Below are 22046 nucleotides of genomic sequence, written 5' to 3'. Positions count from 1 at the left end.
AAATACAACAACAAAACACACTTTTTTTCCCTTGGCCACCTGCCCTCCTTTTAAACTCATTTGACCACCTTTGACCCCAACAGCCCCTGCAGGGACTGCTGGGAGATGCAGTTCTCACTAATAGTAGCACTGCTACAATTTTGTGCCTAAAATCGTAAGGAAAAACAAACTGGCTTGACCTCAGCCCTTCATTTCTCAAATAACATGAATTTGTTCAGGTTGTGTCAGTTTGGAAAGGTACTGAAATTGAAGGGAATATGTAAGTATATGCAGTTAGGTGCATAAGTGTTTGGACAGTGACACAATTTTCAAAATTTTTGCTCTTTACGCCACCACAATGGATTTGAAATAAAGCAATCATTATGTGATTTTTCCAGCTTTAATTTAAGGGGTTCACCAAAAACATTGTATGAACCATTTAGGAATGACAGCCATTTCCATACATGGTCCCCCTATTTTCAGTGGCTCAAAAATATTTGGCCAAACTAAAATAATCATAAATATAATGATAATTTTCAATGTATGGTTGAATATCCTTTACAGTCAATGACTGCCTGAAGTCTGGAACCTATGTTAATCTTCAAGTTCTGTGTTTCCACTACTGATGCTTTGCTAGGCCTTTACTGCAGCTGTCTCTCAGTTTTTTCTTCAGCAAGTGAAAAGCATGTCCAATTAGGTTGAGGTGAGTTGATTCACTTCACCATTGAAGAATTTTCTACTACTTTGCATTAAAAAGCACTTGGTTTGCTTTCGCAGTATGTTTTGGCTCATTGTCCATCTGTACTGTGAAGCATTATCCTACCAGTTTTGTAGCATTTGGCTGAATATGAATAGATAGTATAATCCTATACGTTTCAGAATTCATCCTGCCACTTCTGCCTGCAGTCATATCATGAATAAACAATAGTGACTGTTTTCCACTGACAGCCAAGCATAATCATGCCATAAAACTTCCTCCACCATGTTTCACAGATGATGCCGTATTCATCAGTTCATGAGCCATTTCTTCTCTTCTCCATACTCTTCTCTTTCAAACATTCTGGTATATATTGATCTTAGTTTCCTTTGTCCAAAGAAAACTGTTCCATAACTGGTGAGACTTTTAACAATTATTTTTGGCCAAGTCTAATATGTCTTTTCTATGCTTGAGGTTTATCAGTGGTATGTACCTTGTGGTAAACCCTCTTGTTTTTACTTTCATTAAGTCTTCTCTTGATTGTAGACTTTGGCAATGATAGGTCAACCTCCTGGAGAGTGTTCTTGGCTTGACTAAATGTTGTGAAGGGGTTCTTCTTCACCAAGGACAAAATTTTTCAGTCACCCAGCATAGTTGTCTTTTGTGGTTTTCCAGACCTTCTGGGCCTCATGTATTTCACTGTGTTTAGAATTCTCACTAAAACATGGCATACGGACAAAACTAGAAATGTACATATGCACAAAACAATTTAGATGCATAAGACTATGTTTAAGCAAAGTTCAACGCACTATCCCTTTATAAAACCACATCAACGTGAATTTTAACACACGTGCACGTGCCAGAGCCCTACCCCGACTCCTCCCAGAATTACACCTATTTCAATATGCAAATCAATATAAATAGCACATCTCTTCATCCATCCATCCATCCACCATCCAACCTGCTATATCCTAACACAGGGTCACTTGGGTCTGCTGGAGCCAATCCTAGCCAACACAGGGTGTAAGGTAGGAACAAATCCCGTGCAGGGCACCAGCCCACCGCAAGGCCCACACACCAAGCACACACTAGGGACAATTTAGGATCGCCAATGCACGTAATCTGCATGTCTTTGGACTGTGGGAGGAAATCGGAGCACCCGGAGAAAACCCACGCAGACATGGGGAGAACATGCAAACTTCAAGCTGGGAGGACCCGGGAAGCGAACCCAGGTCTCCTTATTGCAAGGCAGCAGTGCTACTACCATGCCGCCCACACCTTCTCTTCAGTGTTTTGTTAAAAGACAATGGCAAAAACACATATAAAAAAGAAGAATTTCAGCAAATGCAAAATGGAGGTCCTGATCAGTGAAGTGGAGACAAAAAAAAACATACTATTTAGTAGCTTAAGTGGTGGTATAAACAATAAAAGGAAATTGATGGAGTGGTACAGCATTCAAAAGTTCAAGTTCAGAAAGTTGCACACTATCCAAAAAAAGGAAGTGGTCTGATATCAAAGTCGCTGTGAAAAGTCCAGTCACAGCCCTCCGTCTGAAGGAATTATTTATTTTAGCAGTTCTGTGCCAATGTACAAACCCCCAATTCTTGTCCTTCAATTTTCTTTCTCCACATAACCAATCACCACATAATAAGCATCTGTAATAAAAGTAAAACCAGCTGTAAGCTTAGAATGACAATTCTTCAAAACTTTAAAGGAACATTGAAAAATCTCAATTGTACATATTTAATTATTCCATCCAACCAGGGTCGCACCACTCCCAGCAAGCACTGAGCACGAGGCAGGAACAATCTATGAGCGGGGTGCCAGCTAATCACAGGGTGAATACGAGCACACACATACACTAGTAGCATCAGTTTAGCATCACCAAATTCCCTAACCTGCAATGCTTTGGAAGAAAATCAAAGTATGCAGAGAAAACCCACCAGGAAAACATACGAACTCCAAGCAGGGAACACCTGGGACGTGACCCCTGTACTGTGAGGCAGCAACACTTTCACCTCCCCACCATGACCCCACGTTTAATCATTAACAGTATACATTATTTAAATTAAGTCAACAGTTCAACTGTAAAATGTAATATACATACTTTAATGCATTTCATTATAGAAATGATATCAAGTATCCTCTAGATTCTAACAGCACACAGTTCCAACAGGATAGCTCTTGAAAATCTAAATTGACTCACAATCCAGTCATCATTATCTGTAAATACTTGCTCTTTTCTAATTCTTCCATTGTGTCTTCTAACAATGCTAAAGCAGCTATGATAGTTGGAATAGTTTGGCCATTCTATGCACCAATTATGTTGTTACAGAATGATCACAATCAAGTGAATTAAATTTGTAAATGATATGTAATTCATTTTGGTGTATTTGATAAAGCCTATATCATGGATACAAATCTAAAAAAGAAAGGGAAATGACACAGAAACAATGGCACAGCTTTGATACTGGGTGCCCCCTGTTTGCAAAACCAAGTAGAAACATGCATACACATGGTGTCTGGCTGCCGTGAATATGTGCATGTCTTTATGTCAAGTTTAGTTTTTATACATCTCAAAGTGAGCATGGCAACAGATTTACGTAACATTTTTGTGAATATACACTGTTTATATATGAGGCCCTGGTGTAGCTGAGTTCACCAGTGCGTTCCTTTTTATTAAGAATGAACCAAATGGTTGATTTGACCACTCCTCGTCTTTCTACTGTCTCTCTAAATGGTTGGTTTTATCTTCTTGGCTTAATGATGTTTTTATTTGCATGGAAAGCTCTTTGGACCTAAAATTGAGAATTCACAGTGGCAACTTCCAAATGTAAATTCCACACTTGGAATCAATTCCAAAACTTTTACCTGCTTAATAGTTAATGAAATAACAAGGGAACTGCTCCCACCTGACTATGGAATAGTTTGTCAGTCAAATGTCCAAATACTTTTGAGCCCCTGGAAATGGGAGTTCTATGCAGAAAAATGGCATGAAATTCCTAAATGGCTCATACAATATTTGTGGTAAACATTTGAAATTAAAGCTGAAAGTCTACACTTCAATCACATAATGATTGCTTTATTTCAAATCCCTTGTGGTGGCATACAGTGCCAAAATTATGAAAATTGTGTCACTGTCCAAATACTTATGGACCTGACTGTATATAATTTTTTTTTTATTGCATATTTCATTTCCTTTTTTTTTTTTTTTTTTTTTTTACAATGTACTGCTACACGTTGTATGACAGCACTGACCCAATGTATTTCTGTTCATTTAATGTCTCTTTTAGGTAGCTTGCTATACTTTGAAGGGCAGCTTACTTAGAAACACTGAAATAGAGACTGTGTGACTGTGGCAGACTTGCCTTTTTATAGGCTAACCTACAGCTCCCACTGAAGCTGTTCATTTGAATATGGAATTCCAGCTCATACTATTGGTGACTAATATCCAATGTCATCCTCAGACTGATAGATAGATAGATAGATAGATAGATAGATAGATAGATAGATAGATAGATAGATAGATAGATAGATAGATAGATAGATAGATAGATAGATAGATAGATAGATAGATAGATAGATAGATAGATAGATACTTTATTAATCCCAAGGGGAAATTTACATACTCCAGCAGAAGCATAATGATACAAAAAAAAATATCAAATTAAAGAGTGATAACAATGCAGGTATAACAGACAGACAATAACTTTGTATAATTTTAACATTTACCCCCCCGGGTGGAATTGAAGAGTCGCATAGTGTGGGGGAGGAACGATCTCCTCAGTCTGTCAGTGGAGCAGGACAGTGACAGCAGTCTGTCGCTGAAGTTGCTCTTCTGTCTGGAGATGATACTGTTCAGTGGATGCAGTGGATTCTCCATGATTGACAGGAGCCTGCTTAGTGCCCGTCGCTCTGCCACGGATGTCAAACTGTCCAGATCCGTGCCAACAATAGAGCCTGCCTTCCTAACCAGTTTGTCCAGGCGTGAGGTGTCCTTCTTCTTTATGCTGATTCCCCAGCACACCACCGCATAGAAGAGGGCGCTCGCCACAACCATCTGATAGAACATCTGCAGCATCTTATTGCAGATATTGAAGAACACCAGCCTTCTAAGGAAGTATAGTCGGCTCTGTCCTTTCTTACACAGAGCATCAGTATTGGCAGTCCAGTCCAATTTATCATCCAGCTGCACTCCCAGGTATTTATAGCTCTGCACCCTCTGCACACAGTCACCTCTGGGGTCCATGAGGGGCATGGTCCTCCTAAAATCCACCACCAGCTCCTTGGTTTTGCTGGTGTTCAGGTGTAGGTGGTTTGAGTCACACCATCTAACAAAGTCCTTGATTAGGTTCCTATACTCCTCTTCCTACCCACTCCTGATGCAGCCCACGATAGCAGTGTCGTCAGCGAACTTTTCCACGTGGCAGGACTCCGAGTTGTATTGGAAGTTCGATATATATAGGCTGAACAGGACTGGAGAAAGTACAGTCTCCTCCGGCGCTCCTGTGTTGCTGCACAATGTCAGACCTGCAGTTCCCGAGACACATATACTGAGGTCTGTCTGTAAGATAGTCCACAATCCATGCTAATAGGTATGCATCTACTCCCATCTCTGTCAGCTTGTCCCTAAGGAGCAGAGGTTGGATGGTGTTGAAGGCGCTAGAGAAGTCCAGAAACATAATTCTTACAGCACCACTGCCTCTGTCCAAGTGGAAGAGGGATTGGTGTAGCATGTAGATGATGGCATCCTCCGCTCCCACCTTCTCCTGGTATGTGAACTGCAGAGGGTCGAGGGCATGGCAGACCTGTGACCTTAGGTGGTGAAGCAGCAGCCGCTCCCATGGTCTTCATCACATGTGACGTCAGAGCGACAGGCCGGAAGTCGTTCATTTCACTAGGACTAGCCTCGGGACTCTCCCCTGCTCCAGGCTCAGGTTGAAGATGTGCTGTAGAGGTCTCCCCAGCTCCAACGCACAGGCCTTCAGCAGTCGTGGCGATACTCCATCTGGACCTGCTGCTTTGCTGGCACAAAGTCTCCTCAGCTCTATGCTTACATGGGCTGTTGTAATTGTGGGTTGGGGGAAACTCTCTCCTATGCTGGTATCAGCAGAAGGATGGGTGGAGGGTGCAGTACTCTGAGGTGAGAGTGAGAGTGGGTTAGGGTGGTGAAACCTGTTAAAGAAGTTGTTCATCTGGTTTGCTCTCCCCACGTCTCTCTCGATGGTGGCACCCCGCTTCGAGCTGCAGCCAATGATGATCTTCATCCCATCCCACACTTCCTTCATGCTGTTATTCTGCAACTTCTGCTCCAGCTTTCTCCTGTACTGCTCCTTCACTCTCCCTGAGCTGGACTCGGATTTCCTTCTTCACGTGCTTGAGCTCATGCTGATCATGGCTTTTAAAAGCCCTTTTCTTCTGGTTCAAAAGGCCCTTGATGTCACTTGTAATCCATGGCTTGTTGTTAGCATAGCAGTGTACTGTTCTTACTGGAACTACAATGTCCATACAGAAGTTAATGTAGTCAGTAACAACCTCCTCAATGTTCTCACTATGTGACTCCTGCAGGATATCCCAGTCCGTAGTTCCAAAGCAGTCTCTCAGAGCCTGCTCTACCTCAGGGGACCACTTCCTGAATGGTTTGCACTGTGATGCTGAGATCTGGGATTTTATATTTTAATTTTCTCATTAAAGAAGTTCATAAAGTCTGTACTGCTAATATCTGTTTGTATTTTGCACTGTAATTTTATTATTGCTATCTATTATTGTAGAATAGTAGTCTGAGCAAGTTTTTTTTTTTTTTTAATTTTATTGATTTTATTATCATCATTCCATACAAATAGTCAATTTTTACAAAAAATAGGATTGAAAACAAATCAACCCCCACCCCTGAGAATGAGAGCATGGCAAACGGAGTAAAACTTAAAGCTAGTAAAAATAAATAAATTGATGAGTTTAATAGGCAGATAAAGATAAATGGAGAAGAAAAAGAAATGGGAAGAGAATGTACTTCCTCAGTGCTTTAAAAGCTTATTCCAAAATATTATTGATTAGATCCTGCCAGGTTTTGAAAAAGTTCTGCACAGATCCTCTAACTGAGAATTAGATTTTTTCCAATTTCAAACAGTATATAACATCAGTTACCCACTGACTTAAAAGAGGAGAGTTAGGATTCTTCCAGTTTAGTAAAATAAGTCTGCGTGACAATAGTGTAGTGAAGGCAATCACAGTTTGTTTGTCCTTCTCCACTTTAAGCCCATCTGGAAAAACACCAAACACACCTGCTAATAGGTTAGGTGGGATTGTGACACCAAGGCTGTCTGAAAGGCACTTAAAAATCTTTGTCCAGAATGATGTTAATTTGGTGCAGGCCCAAAACTTGTGACCCAGTGAGGCTAGAATTTTTGATTGCAGCGTTCGCAGGTTGGATCTTGTCCTGGAAACATTTTGGACAGTTTTAAGCGAGACAGATGTGCTCGATATATAATTTTGAGTTAAATAATTGTATGCTTTGCGCATATGGAGCTTGAGTGAATTCTCTGCATTGCTCCCTTCCACTCCTTTTCTGATATGTTGAGTAAGAGATCCTTTTCCCATTGTCCTCTTGGATCTTTGAAAGGGAGGGACTGTAAAATAATTTTATATATTGCAGAAATGCTGTCTGAGTCCTCGAAACTGAGCAATATTTTTTCCAGCATAGAGGAAGGTGCAAGATGAGGAAAATCGGGCAGGTTCTGTTTAACAAAGTTTATAATTTGAAGATAGTGAAAGAAATGTGTTGCGGGAAAGTTAAATTTGGAATGTAATTGTTCATAGAATGCAAAGATGTTGTCTATATAAAGATCTATACCTATATAGCAGTGGTGACATGGGGCATCCTTGTCTGGTACCACGTTCTAGTTTAAAGTAGTCTGAACAAATGTTGTTAATACAAACTGAAGCTTCTGGATTGGTATACAGTAGTTTGATCCATGCATAAATCTTCAGGCCAAACCCAAATTTCTCTAATGTAGTGAAAAGGTAGTTCTATTCAATCATATCAAATGCTTTTTCTGCATCCAACAATAATAATATCTCTGGGGTGTTTGACTTTGCAGGGGAATATATTATACTAGTCATTTAGCCCGTTACAATAACGGGCGCTAGAACAGTAGTGCATAAACATTAGTAGGAACAGTCTATATTAAATGGCAAGGGACTTTGACCTCATTCTTTTTGTTGGTCGTATTTTTCTTTCTTTTAGCCTTTCTTTTGTTGATGTTTACTTGCTGAGCTGACCGTTCTTCGTGGGCTGCCGCCGTGTATTGTGTGTCTTTAATTTTCTGTGACAGTAATACTGTCTTGTACGGCTCTATTCAATAAGGGCGCGCACAAAAAGGCGAGCTTCAAAAGGGCAACCTCAATTGAGCGCGGCGAATAAAGGCGTTCGTAGATAATTTAGTTCAAATGGCTCTAGAATATGTGAAGAGCAACAGGTGTAGATCTTTATTTACGCGCGCCTTTATTCGCTGCGCCCAATTGAGGTTGCCCTTTTGAGGCTCGCCTTTTTGTGCGCGCCCTTATTGAAGGATGCCTGTGCGCACCCTTATTGAAGGATACCGTCTTGTACGTCCGCTGGCTTGTACGTCCGTAATATACCTTTAATTTCTCTGGCGGTAATACAGGCGTGCGCGTCGGTAATATGCCTTTAATCTCCTCTGACAGTAATACTGGCTTGTATGTGGCTGTAATATGCGTCACTGTATTGTGTACCTTTAATTTCCTCTCGTAGTAATACTGGTTTTTATTTCCGTAAAACGCCTCTAACTTTCTCTGACAGTAATATCACGCATCGCACCGTGCCCCGCGTATGCGCACTTCATCAGAAGACACCCACACACGGACACCTGGATGCACATAAGGATTTTATATATATAGATTAAACAGGCGTTGAAGATTGGAAGCTAAGTGTCAGCCTTTAATAAATCCAGTTTGAACTTTTGATATTACCAAAAGCAGCACTTTCTCCATCCTTCTAGCTAGGACTTTGGAGAGTATCTTAACATCATTATTCAGAAGTGAAACTGGTCTGTATGATGCACATTGTAATAAGTCCTTATTTTGTTTAGGAAAGACGGTGATTAATGCTTGGCGAAAAGTTTGAGGTAGAATTTGATTGTCTCTAGCTTCTATAAATGTTGCTAATAAGAGGGGAGCTAGCTGAGTAGAGAATTTCTTATAAAATTCTACAGGGTAGCCATCAGGGCCTGCTGTTTTCCTGCTCTGAAGTGACTTTATAGCATCTAGTAATTCTGATAGCGCCAGAGGTTTATCCAGTTCCTCTGCACTAAAAGTATCTATTTGTAGTATCTGTAATGTATCCCTGCGGTGGGTTGGCACCCTGCCCGGGATTGGTTCCTGCCTTGTGCCCTGTGTTGGCTGGGATTGGCTCCAGCAGACCCCCGTGACCCTGTGTTCGGATTCAGCGGGTTGGAAAATGGATGGATGGATGTAATGTATCCAGAAATGCATTAGATTGTGCGTTGTCTTCTTTAAACTCAGTACAATAAAAGGATTTATAGTAGTCTCTAAATGTGTGTATTATACTTTTATGGTGAATGATTTTATCTCTGTTCGTGTTGGTGATTGCTGGGATTGCATTGCGAACTTCTTGCTTGTGGATTTGTTGAGCTAAGAGCTTATTAGTTTTCTCTCTGTTCATAGTAATGATGTCTTTATTTAAAAATGAGTTGTTTCATTTCTTTGGTTGTTAAGAGGTTGAGCTCTGAATACAGAGCCTGTCTTTTCCTATGAAGAGCCTCACTTGGACACCTGGCATGTTCTTAACCTATTCTAGTAATTTTGCTGGTTAGCTCTAATACCTTCTTGGTTTCTAATTTATTTCCATGGGAAAGATAAGAAATAATCTGTCCTCTTTAGAAGGCCTTTAGAGTTTTCCAGAGTATTCCTGCAGAGACCTCTGAGGATGTATTTGTCTCTAGGAAGAAACTGATTTGTTTTGATATAAATTCTGTACAGTTCTCATCTGCTAATAGAAGTGGGTTAAGATGCTATCTGCGAGATGAGTATGTGGGGCATAATGATTTTAGCTCCAAGATCAGAGGGGCATGTTCGGAAATAACAATAGCATCGTACTTGCAAGATTTAATAGTAGGCAAGAAATTATTATCTATAAAGACATAATCAATTCTTGAGTAGTAATGATGCACTGGTGAGTAGAAGGATTATGTTCTTGAGTTTGGGTTTAGAAACCTCCAGGGGTCTGATAAGTTGTGGTCAGTTAAAAACTGTGTAATTATCTTTGCAGTGTTAGATGTCAGCCCCTCTGTGACAGGAAACCTATATAAGAGTGGATTTAAGTCCCCAGCCATTATAATTTTATTAGTGTTCACATTGAGAATGGATGCAAATACATTTTGCATGAATTCCCTATCATCAACATTGGGTGCATGAACATTTATCAAAATGACTTTACAGTTAAATAAATTGCCCATGACAATCACATACCTCCCTTCAGGATCAGATATATCTGGCCAGTCCAGTCTTTTTGCAGCCAGAAATGATCCTTGCTTAGTAAGTGGGTCTCCTGTAAAAATACTTTTTTAGCATTTAGACCTGTTAGGTAAGAGAATACTTTCTTTCTCTTTTAATTCGTGATTCAGGCCTTTAACATTCCAGCTCACAAAGTTAACTGCCCCATCATGGAGACATTGATTCTGAATTTTTGATGTCATTTTGTAGTCTTAACTGGAAGTGAGACAACTTTAACCTTCATTTCCAGTTTTCCCACAAGTTATGGCCATGCAGCCTATTGTTACATTGGTAGTTATAATTATAAGGATTAAAAGGATAGATTAGATATAGCTTGCTCTCTTTCTCTCCCCTCCCCTTACCCCCCCCCCCCCCCCATTTTGCCTCCCCACATGAGGTTGGACTCCACATCACAAAGTCCCAGTCCTCTGACATACCTAGAGACAGAGCACATCCGAAACAAAACAAGCCCCCCAGCAGTGGCGTTTGAGGATTAAAAAGCAGAGATATCTACTGCCGATAAAGTCTAAATACTTAAAGCATAAAATATCATCTTCAACAGTCTTGAAATATTAAGAGAGTAAACCCAGGGAATGGTGTTAAAATGTGGCCCTGGATAAGCATATTAAACCCTAATGCAATAATAACAATAACAATAAACCAAGGGTATGATGTTAAACAGTCTCCTTTAGAATAGTAAAAAAAAAAAAAAAAAACAATTTTAATTTCTTCCACACATACGCCTATAATTGCAATTAAAACATAAACAAAAAGTGTCTGAGAAGAGAAAAGGATGTATAATTATGGTACCCGTATCGTTGCAAGCGGATCAGACAGCAGGTAATATCTTCTTGCCATGCCATGACAGGTTGCGACTCACTATCGTATTTCAAAAAAGTGTCAGGATCAGCTTTCTTAACTCCTTTTCTGCTTCCTCCTTGGTGGAGAAGATGTAATATTTGTCTTGAATATCCACTTTCAGTTTGGCAGGATTCAAGAGGCTGTATCTGATATCAGCTTTCCGTAACCACTGTTTAATGTTGTAAAAAGCTGCACGTTTAGTAGCTGTTGAGGGTGAATGTAGCTGCCGAGATATAGGTGTGGTCAAACACGGGTAAAACGCGTGCCGAAAGAAATCTCAAAGTCCAAAAGTTTGTTTTAAAAATATTTAATGAAAGTTTAAAGCAAATAATCCACACAAGAATAAAAGAAAAAATCGTTACAAAATAATAATAATAAAAGGCAAAAAAAAAGGGGAAAAATTTAACTTCTATAAACTTAGCTTTTCTTGAAAAACTTTAGTTATTTCTATACTTAAAGGTCCTTAATTTCTTCTTCTCTACTTAAAGATTCTTAGCTTCTTCTTCTGTACGCTTTACGTACGGCACAACACATAAATTAAGTGCTGTTTTCTTACATATTTACTTTACACACTCAAAAGGCCCATAGGCTGGTTGGCACTTAGGCATGTACCCAGGCATGGTTTAAAACCTTATGCCTTCCACACCTTACACACAGCAAGGCTGTCACTAAATAACTGAAGAATAATGTTTACTGCAAGCTGTTAGAAATGGCAAGAATATACCAATACAATTCTATTTACGGGGGTTATAGGAACATCCCATAGATTATGCATTGTCATCTAATAAATATTCATGAATCTTATAGAACTAGGAAAATGGCTCTTACAGTGAGTAATCAGGGAAAATACGAATGTGGTTGTTTTCAGATATAATCTCTTGTTTCTGTCTGAGAAGTTCCATTACTTTAAACTTAAGTTGTAATCTCTCGAAGCAGACAATTAGAGTCCTAGGTTTAGAGGTATTTGATCCACGTATGCGATAAGCTGCCGCTATCTCGGTATCTGATTTAAAGTCCTCTCCAATTATTTTTGAGAATAGTTTGGCTATGAGTTTCATTGGGTTTGGACTTTCATGATTCTCAGATAGACCTTCGATTCTAATATTATTCCTTCTGCATCCATCTTCAAGAGCCGCAAGTCTGTCTCCGAGTTTTTTGCATTTGGAATTCACAGCTGTAGCTTTTCCATTGGCGGTAGATGCAAAATGTTCCGCTGTTTCAATTCGAGTCGTGAATGTCTGCTTAACGTCTTCCAGCTGATCGTCAAGTTCTCCCAGTTTAGACCCATTTTCCTGAATGTGTTCCTCAATTTTTCCCAGCATACATTTAAAGGTTGCATCAAAACGATTATATATAAGTTTTTTCAAGTCTTTATTATCCTGCCGCAGCTCTTGCATCTCCAGCCGCAGCTTCTCGTTTGTCTTGAGCAAGCCATTTATTTCTTTCTTCATATTTTTCTGAATGGCTTTCTTGAGCTTACTTATGGCCATGGCCAATGTTGCGATCATTTCTTTCAGTTCAGACAAATTGTTTCGGCTTTCGTGCTCCGCGGGTGAAGTGGCAACCCCAGTTACAGCCGAGTGAGCTTTAAAGAGAGCTTTTTTATATTTTTAACATTCTCTGTCCATGCAATTTGAAAGACCTGCAGCTTTGTTGTTCTCCATATGCGCTCCAGTTTTCGACACTCTAATTTAAGAGCTTGAGTGTATTTATTAAACCAGGGAGAGTTTCTGTGTGCTTTGATCACTTTTGTTTTAAGGGGAGCCACTGTATACAGATCATCTCTCAAGGTCACATTATAATATGCTGTTTGCTGATCTAAATTGTTTTCCACATTTACATTTGATGTTAACTGATCATAATGGTTTTCCACAATTACACTCAACTTACTCGAAGTATCTGGAGAAAAGCCAAGCAAAATGACACTTTTTTCGAAGTATCTGTAAATTTTAAAGCAGAATTACAATCTAGATATCGTACTGTCTTTGTTTTAATCTGTGAGTTTATTAGTAAAGGCAAAAACAAATCAAACGTAATTAAGTAGTGATCAGAAATAACTTCATTTAATGAAGTAATATTTCAACTTTGTAAGTTATAATTAAATCTAATGTGTGGTTATGATTATGAGTTGGACCTTTGACAATCTGACAAAATCCTACTGAATTTAACAAATAAGTAAAACATTTGCTAAAAGTGTCAGTTTCCACATCAATGTGTACATTAAAATCCCCCATCAATACTATGCGATCATAATTTATAGCCAAATCAGATAAAAGGTTGCTAAATGCAGTCATGAACCATGAATATGGCCTTGGTGGTCTGTAGACTAGCACTATAATTTTGTTGGAATCTGTTTTAATATTTAAAATGAATGCCTCAAAGGATGTGAAGTCACCTACATTTTTAGAAGTGATCTGCATTTTGTTACAATGAATTAATCCAAGGCCTACTTCTCGGATCAGAATCTCTAGACTTATGACGGAACGAATATCCATCTGGTGATGCCTCAGCTAAGGGAACAGTGTCACTTTTACTAAATCAGGTTTCAGTGAGAAAACACAGATCAGATTTTGTACTTAATATAATATAATTTACCAAAATAGCTTTACTTCCAAGAGAGTGAATGTTCAGTAAGCAGTATTTAAAACTGCATGCTTCTTTCAGAACTGGGGATATATTTTTTGTTTTAATTTTAATTAAGTTTCCAGGAAGAGGTGGAATGTTTATCTCACCACCATTCATTAACCTGAGACCACAGATGCTAGGATGTGGGGACTCCAATATATTCCAGTGGCCATCTTCTTATGATTATTCTCCTACTGTTCCTGTGGGTGAAATTCTTCATTAACAGTTATTATATCTGAGCATTGTTGATCACCATGCCAATAGGGAAGATTGTTATGACCATCTCATGTGTTGCACCAAAAACACATCCTTATTCCAGCACCTCAGTTCTAAAAACCCCTTTCAGTATACAGTAATCTCTCCTCGATCGCAGGGGTTACGTTCCAGAACCCCCTGCGAAAGGTGAAAATCCACGAAGTAGAAACCATATGTTTATATGGTTATTTTTATATTGTCATGCTTGGGTCACAGGTTTGCACAGAAACACAGAAGGTTGTAGAGAGAAAGGAACTTTATTCAAACACTGCAAATAAACATTTGTGCTCCATGACAAGACAGAGATGACAGTTCCGTCTCACAATTAAAAGAATGCAAACATATCTTCCTCTTCAAAGGAGTGCGCGTCAGGAGCAGAGAATGTCAGAGAGAGAGAGAAAAGCAAACAAATCAATAGGGCTGTTTGGCTTTTAAGTATGTGAAGCACAAAGCAGTTGCAAGGAAGGCAGCAGCTCACACCCCCTCCGTCAGGAGCAGAGAATGTCCGAGAGAGAGAGAGAGACAGATAAAAACAAACAATCAAAATCAATACGTGCCCTTCGAGCTTTTAAGTATGCGAAGCACCGTGCAGCATGTCGCTTCATGAAGCAGCTGCACAGAAGGGAGCAACGTGAAGGTAATCTTTCAGCATTTTTAGACGAGCGTCCGTATCGTCTAGGTGTGCGAACAGCCCCCCTGCTCACACCCCCTCCGTCAGGAGCAGAGAATGTCAGAGCAAGAGAGAGAAAAGTAAAAATGAATACATGCTGTTTGATCTTTTAAGTATGCGAAGCACCGTGCAGGAAGCATATCGCTTGATAAAGCAGCCATATGTAAGCCCAGCAAAGAAGGTGAAGGTAATCTTTCAGCGTTTTTTGAGGCGCGGCCGTATCCTCTAGGGGTGCGAAGAGCCCCCGTGCTCACAATATATTTGAGGAGTTTTATTTAATAGGTAATACGCGCTCTGGTTGGGTAGCTTCTCAGCCATCTGCCAATAGCGTCCCTTGTATGAAATCAACTGGGCAAACCAACTGAGGAAGCATGTACCAGAAATTAAAAGACCCATTGTCCGCAGAAATCCGTGAACCAGCAAAAAATCTGCGATATATATTTAAATATATATGCTTACATATAAAATCCACGATAGAGTGAAGCCGCGAAAGTCGAAGTGCGATATAGCGAGGGATTACTGTATCCTTATTCACTATGGTGGCCTCACAGGTCAAAGTTCTTTGGTCTGCCATCACATACTTTCATTTATATTACAAAAAGGAAATGAAACATGTTGTCACAGATGCAGACAACCAAATACAATTAAGGATATTTACAAAGTATTATTTTTGATGTATACAGATTTTACTGTTACTTTGATCACAACATAAATTGACTCCCACCACTTGCTGGTATTTATTTATTATTATTTATGCATTTTATAAAATCTACAAAACTTAGAAAAACTGAGATCAGTTTCTTTGCCTTGAAGTGTCGTAGCATCTGAAACACTATCAGTGGTAAGTGTTATGTCGGCTCAACCTGTGGGGCTACAGAGTTGGAATCTTTCAACAATTGTATTCAGAGGAGGCACAGTGCATTTTTAAATGCTTTGTGTAACTAAACATTCCCCCATTGAAGTTTAATGTGCTTTAAAAGAGCATCTTCACATTAAATAATATAATTTAAAAGATCATTTAATTTATTTATGAATGGTGGGCATGACTCTGTTTAATCTGAAGAGCAGCAGGAGCAGTCCAATGGTTACATCAGTTTGCAATTCAATATGGTTTTCTTCAGGAAAGCTCTCCTGGCGGCTTGGACTTTCAGTGGCTTACTTCTGCAGTCAGGATTTGTTAACCTGTGTGGAATGGATTCAGTTAACCTAAGTCTAATATTTGTCATGTTTTTGGGCTTCTGTGTATTGAGTAGATCGTGTAGTAGGTTTATCCTTGTTTCTCCTGATTATGTTACAGTTTTATATGCATTGAATGCTTAGTTAACTTAGAGATGCTGAAAAAGATGCAGAATTGGAGAATCAGATTCTGACAGTGACATTGAAAATTGTACTGACTAATCTGAAATACAGGCTACGACTCTGTGATCATATTTAGCTCTTTATTTAACTTACACCCATTGGCTATGCAGAGACATCCTAGTAATTACTTTCTCCTACACTTTTAAAATCAACTGCACGTAATAATTACAGCCACCATATACAGATCACGATTTTGAATTAAAGTCTGATGTTTCAGTAGGAATGCCTATGGAAATTATTTGTTGAAAATGTTTTTAACCCCAAGTTTAATTCAGGACAAATAAAAACTGTCATATTTCCCCTTGGGATTAATAAAGTATCTATCTATCTATCTATCTATCTATCTATCTATCTATGACTTACACGTTTAGCAGCAATGACTTTATGGATTTCTTTTTCTGAATCAGATTAAATAACATTACAGATTAAGGAATTACTGTAACATGTCATGTCACACTTGCACCTCCCATATTAGTATATTTAAAGATGAGTTCATAGATCACTTCACTGACATCCACTTAAATTTAGAGACAATTTTAAAATTCTTCCATCTAAAATATATAGTCATAATTAGCTGGAAAAAAAACTTTTATTTCAAGGCCAGTTCATTATCTAATGTTCCAACATTCCAAAGTGTTGAGAAATGACAGCAATAAATCAGATATTTTATTTTGCTGACACACTAAGCCAAAGTAATTTTCTCAGAGTCACGTACTGTATCTGCAGTGGGGATTGTAGAGGCTGTCTTGTGGAATGCAATTCACCTCTTCATTGCTCTGTCACATCTTCCCTATCATTGGCCGTTTTTCATTTTATGAATAAATTAAACCACACAGGTGTTACAAATGGAAGGTTTGTTGCTGCCACAGTCACATTGTATGCCCAACTGTCCTTATGATGGCACATTGGCAGCAGACCATCATTGCATTTTGCTATGTATTGATTAACTTTAGTTACCTTTTCTGTACATTTGGAAGTGAGGGTAATATTTTTATTGCACTTCCAGGCTTGTGAGTCAAAAAACAAAGCAACAGGTGAGGGTAGGCATGCAATCAAAGTTCTTACCAAACCTTTTGATGTAAATTTAGTGTAACTGAATATTTCCTGAAGCAATGCTACCATGCTTAGGAACTATAGACAGGCGTATTACATCTGGATATCGTGAATGCTTGGTTAATCCTGCACCAGAGAACTTATATTACATTCTTCTATTTTCTAATAATATTATTCAGCCTCTTTGTTTTTCTTTATTCTTAATTATGTAAATAACTGTGGAAAAATGTAAAACTGTTCATCAAGAAAACAGTTGACTATGTGATTACTGTAACCAATTTACTGGCTAAATTGCAATTTCATTTTTGTAATTTTTTATTTGGCAGACCTGTCTCTTTGTCAGGTATGTTTATTTTTAAAATATCAATTTTACTTAGCTTATTATCTCATAGACTAATGAATTGGTAAGTAAAATTCAGTGTATTGCAACACTGGCACTACCCTAACTGGACATCAGATTTTTTTGGGGGTATTTTCATTTTTTAAAATATTATTATTTATTTTGGGTTTTTTTTAACCAAAACCAGTCTAAAATTATTAAAACTTAGAAATATGTGCTCTTGAAATTAGATAGTGTGGCATATTGGGTAAGACTTTAGACCGTAAATCCCAAGGATGTGTGTTCAAATCCTGCTACTGACAATGTGTGACCGTGAGCATATCACTTTACTTGCCTGTGCTGCAATTGAAAAAATATAAGAAAATCTGTATCTAAAATATCTGTAAATTGCCTTGGATCAGGGTCAGCCAAATAAGTAAATGTATGAATTATGGATATATTAATATTATTTATTTGGGATGGAGAACACAATTATTGACTTAACTTTTTATAATTTTGTTTTGTAGATGAGATATCAGGGATCCTAAAAAAGCTTTCATTGGAGAAATACCAACCAATATTTGAGGAACAAGAAGTAAGTAACTTCATTGGGATTATGAAACATGACTGAACATGAGCAACACCATAACAGGTTTGTCTAGCAAGCATGGAGACTAAGGAAGTGCTTTAGACTAACTGGCTAGTTAGAGTCTATTGCTGGTGTAGTTTCTTTAACACTAAAATCCCTGAAGCCTATGAAAAAACTCATAATCCCAGTCCAATTTAAATTACTTTGCACCTCTCCTCATCAGCGTCATTTGTTTTGCAAATGTGTCGATCCCGACCCATCAATTACCACCGTAACCCACCCCCCAAAAACGGAGCTCAACTCGGGCTAAAAGTTCTCCCAGCTCATGGATCATTAACTGCATGTGAGGTGTTGTATAGGGTAAATAATAGATCATTATTTGGAACACATACATTTCATGTATGTTCCGTGTCTACAATGATCTGTGTGAGTGTAGGATGAAAGGAAATGCGAGGCAAGAAATGCTGAACACATACATAAAGCAGAAACGTTTTTCCATGTTATAATACCAATGACGTGAAGTGGTTAGTCCAAATATCAAATAAAAATGTGCTCTTTTATTCAAGAATATAACCAAAGAAAAAAAAAATCATTCACGTTACATGTTGAGTTACAAACCCAACCTCAAATGTCAATCGACAGAAAGTTGATATGCATTCTTGGATGATGCAGAGGTAAGAACTGCTGACTTATAACCAAAAAGTCCTGGGCACTCTGCATTTTGAGTGGTGAGCTGCTATTATTATTACTATAATATAATAAAAACATACATTTGATATGACTCTGTAACACCCAGTGTAAATTTTGGCTCCTTGTAAACGTTCGCGCTTTTTTAAAATTATTCAGTTTTATTCTGTCAGTGATGTTCACATGGTAAAACGAACTTGCCTCTCCCTCTCCAAGTTGATGACGTTTATGTCCATTTTTTCACAAGAGCAGTGATGACCACAGTGGGTGCTGTGCTTGATGTTTGCTCAGAATTAATTGTTGGACCGGCAATCAAAAATACCATGTCCCATCATGGTACAATCATGTAGCATTTGCGCTTTGACAACAAAGATACCCATGCAGAATGTGTGAAAAATGATAGGTTTGCTGCGATTTCGGATATCTGGCAATGTTTTGTTGAGAACTGTGTTTTGAGTTACAACCCAGGGCAAAGACCTTCCGAGTCTGCGGTCATAAAGCTTATAGAGCCATTTCTGGACGAAGGCAGAACCGTAACAACAGACAGCTTCTTCACAGCGCTTTTGCTGGCTAATAGACTGCTGCACTGCAACACAACTCTGCTTGGCACCATAAGTAAAGTGGGACCCCAGCAGATGACTGTAATACTCGTTTGAACTTCTAACAAGTGGTAGGGGACCTGAGATGAAGATTCTTGCAGACAGGGTCCTCTCCTTCGTGGCTTTGATTAGTGCTGCGAAGTCCGGCTTGAGAATCTCCGACTGTCGGTGTCTCACGTTGTTTACCTAGGCGTGTATTATAATGGATCCCACTGCCCTGTTCTTGTGCTTCTCGAAGACTGTCGGCACACGTCTCATAACATCTCGGACACGAGCACCGGGAAAACAAGAAACAAAAGATTTCTGATTAGGGCATGCGATGTTCAGATTTCTTACGATTGAATCACCAATCACAAAAACATCACTCGGGGTTGAAGGTAAACTGGGCGCGCGGAGAGGGTCGAACCGGTTCTGAGTGGAGATGCTTGCCTGAGCCAATGGAGGTGTTCTAGCCTTAAACCCCCGCCTGCATAGCTGAAACAACCCGAGGTCTTCATCGTTGGCGTCGTCGCTTCGACAACGAGGCGCAGGGGTGAAGCTCACTTGACCTTGAAGGTGAGCGGCACAGAGTGGAGTCAATATTACTGAAACTCGTGGTGTTGTGTCGATTTCAGATGATGGGGATGATTTTTCCAGCAGCCGAGCCTTCAGATCCCTCATGTACCTCCGTCTGGACAGGAGTTTCTGGATCAGGTTGTCGAGAGCCTGGAGTTTTTTGGCGACACAATTCATCTCACTGTCGGCCATTGTCTGCTTCTGCTTCTGCTTCGTGCCCTAGGAAAGAATCTGCACTGTTTTGGTTTTTGTCATGTACAAATTGATTTTTAAAATTTAAAATTAAGTATTAAATTAATTAATGATATAGTTATCTGATAGGGAGTTTGATTATCTGATAAATATATGGTTCACAGTTTTTTTTTCCTCTGGAACTTTGTGAGAATCTTGAAAATGGAAGTGGAAGTAGAAGTGGAGTTAAATTATTTATTGCTCAAGACAAGTTTGTAGGCTATGTGGTGAGGTAGGGAGCCAAAATTATGTGTACCAGGTACAGTAGCTGGGGAAGATTTTGTTTATTTTTTGTGCAGATTTCTGTATGCTCTGTCTGATGTTGCCATTTGCTTGACAGGTTGATATGGAAGCTTTCCTTACACTTACTGATGGAGACTTAAAGGAGCTTGGAATCAATACTGATGGCCCAAGGCAGCAAATCCTGGCAGCTATATCCAAGTTAAATGCTGGAAAGGTATAAACGTATTTAAAGATACTATTTACAATACTGAAGAGCCTTCTTCCATTTATATGTAATTTTCTTTTTCTATTTGTTGTCAGAACAAATAAGCAGTTTATCATTTTATTTCTTAGTAAAAATAATAAATCTCCACTTGAAACATCTCAAGATGAGTCATAAATGTTTTAAGATATTGTATAATCTTCTTTTGAGTATTTATTTTGTTTTAATCCAAAGTAAATAAATCATTTAACTGCCTTGAACTTACAATGTCAAAAATTCTTTAAAGTAATGTGCAACACAAAGTTTTACATGCTTACCAAAAAAAAGAAAGAGAATACTGTATAACTGTAATATTAACAAGATTTTACATGGATAATACAGGTGCCTAGCATTGTTTAAGAGCAGCATGCCGTAGACTTTAGCCTTCCCTCTAGGAACAAATGACCAAATACAACAGACTCATTGGTGAAAAAGACATAACTGTATTTATTTAATTAATTAAGCATAACATGGCATGAATTATTGAGATTGAAAATAAAAGACACAGAGCAGCATAGACACAGTTCAGGAGATTGGTCACCATAAACGTCCGTGAGATTTTTAACAAGTGAGACATACTAAAACTGCTGTATACCATCATCGTAATGAAAAACATGTCAGGATTGTAGTAGCAGGGCTTTATTAATTTGTCCTGTGGTGAAAGGAAGATCACTGTGGAGAAAGTCACAGTAAGGATGGTTTTAAGTAAAAAAAAAAAATCAGTAAGGTGCATTTAAATCAGCATTGTAACAGATCCAATGCAGTTGAGTACATTCCTTGTGCTTATGGTTTATTATTTAAAAAAAGTATCAAAAGTATATCACTGACACTTTTAAAGAGATCCATTTGTGTCCACAGCAAATAAGTTATCTGAGAAAAAAAATGTACATTGAAACTAAATGAAACACTTAGACCATGCGTTAAAGTTCCTGTGTTAATGTTGTGAAAGGCAGTATATTAATAAAATGTATTATTATTATTATTATTATTATTACACATCTTCAAACACAAAGAACAGAGACTTACAGAAAACATCTGAGGAGCTGTCTTTTAATATCTAATGGGATATTTATTTTATTCCCTTATGCAAGGAAAGAACAAAATATTTATTATCTCATCAGTCAGTGTTAGTACTAAAAATATATGTATGGTGAGTCTGTTTATTATGACAACCTTTGCTTTCAACTACCTTTCATCAGTCAGATACAGAGAGCTAGTAGGCAGTATCTGAGGGGGAACATCTCCTAAACTCCAACAGGCAATTTATACTGTACATTAGATGTTAACTCATTCTACTATAAAACAGTAGGTTTGACAAATTATTTCCCAGCAAATAAGTACATACCAATATTGCATAAGACAGCTTTATTTTGGCAAGCTTTGTTTGAAATTAAAACTATGTAGCCTAGCTACATGGATGTTTATTTTTATTGACACACTTCGTTTAAGTCAATATTACCTCAAATAATGTAACTTATTTTATTTTGATGGATGTCACTGGTTTTTTTTTTTGTGCTTTGGTGAAAAAAAGAAAAACAATAATTCAAATTTT

At 38.4% G+C, this 22046-nt stretch overlaps 1 protein-coding gene across 1 annotated transcript in view; it reads left to right on the top strand.

Annotated features, from left to right (window-relative positions):
* LOC114653540 (ankyrin repeat and SAM domain-containing protein 6-like) overlaps positions 1–22046 on the top strand; it is a 271092-nt gene that overhangs the window by 211745 nt on the left and 37301 nt on the right. The window contains exons 13-14 of the mRNA XM_028803920.2: positions 17877–17944; positions 20351–20467. Of these exons, the coding sequence (XP_028659753.1) occupies positions 17877–17944; positions 20351–20467 (185 nt within the window). The remainder of the gene's footprint in view (positions 1–17876; positions 17945–20350; positions 20468–22046) is intronic.

The sequence above is a fragment of the Erpetoichthys calabaricus genome, chromosome 6 (genome assembly GCF_900747795.2).
Source record: "Erpetoichthys calabaricus chromosome 6, fErpCal1.3, whole genome shotgun sequence".
In the NCBI taxonomy this organism is placed as follows: domain Eukaryota; kingdom Metazoa; phylum Chordata; class Cladistia; order Polypteriformes; family Polypteridae; genus Erpetoichthys; species Erpetoichthys calabaricus.
Note: the sequence above shows the minus strand (reverse complement) of the source record. Positions and strands in the feature narration are given on the sequence as shown.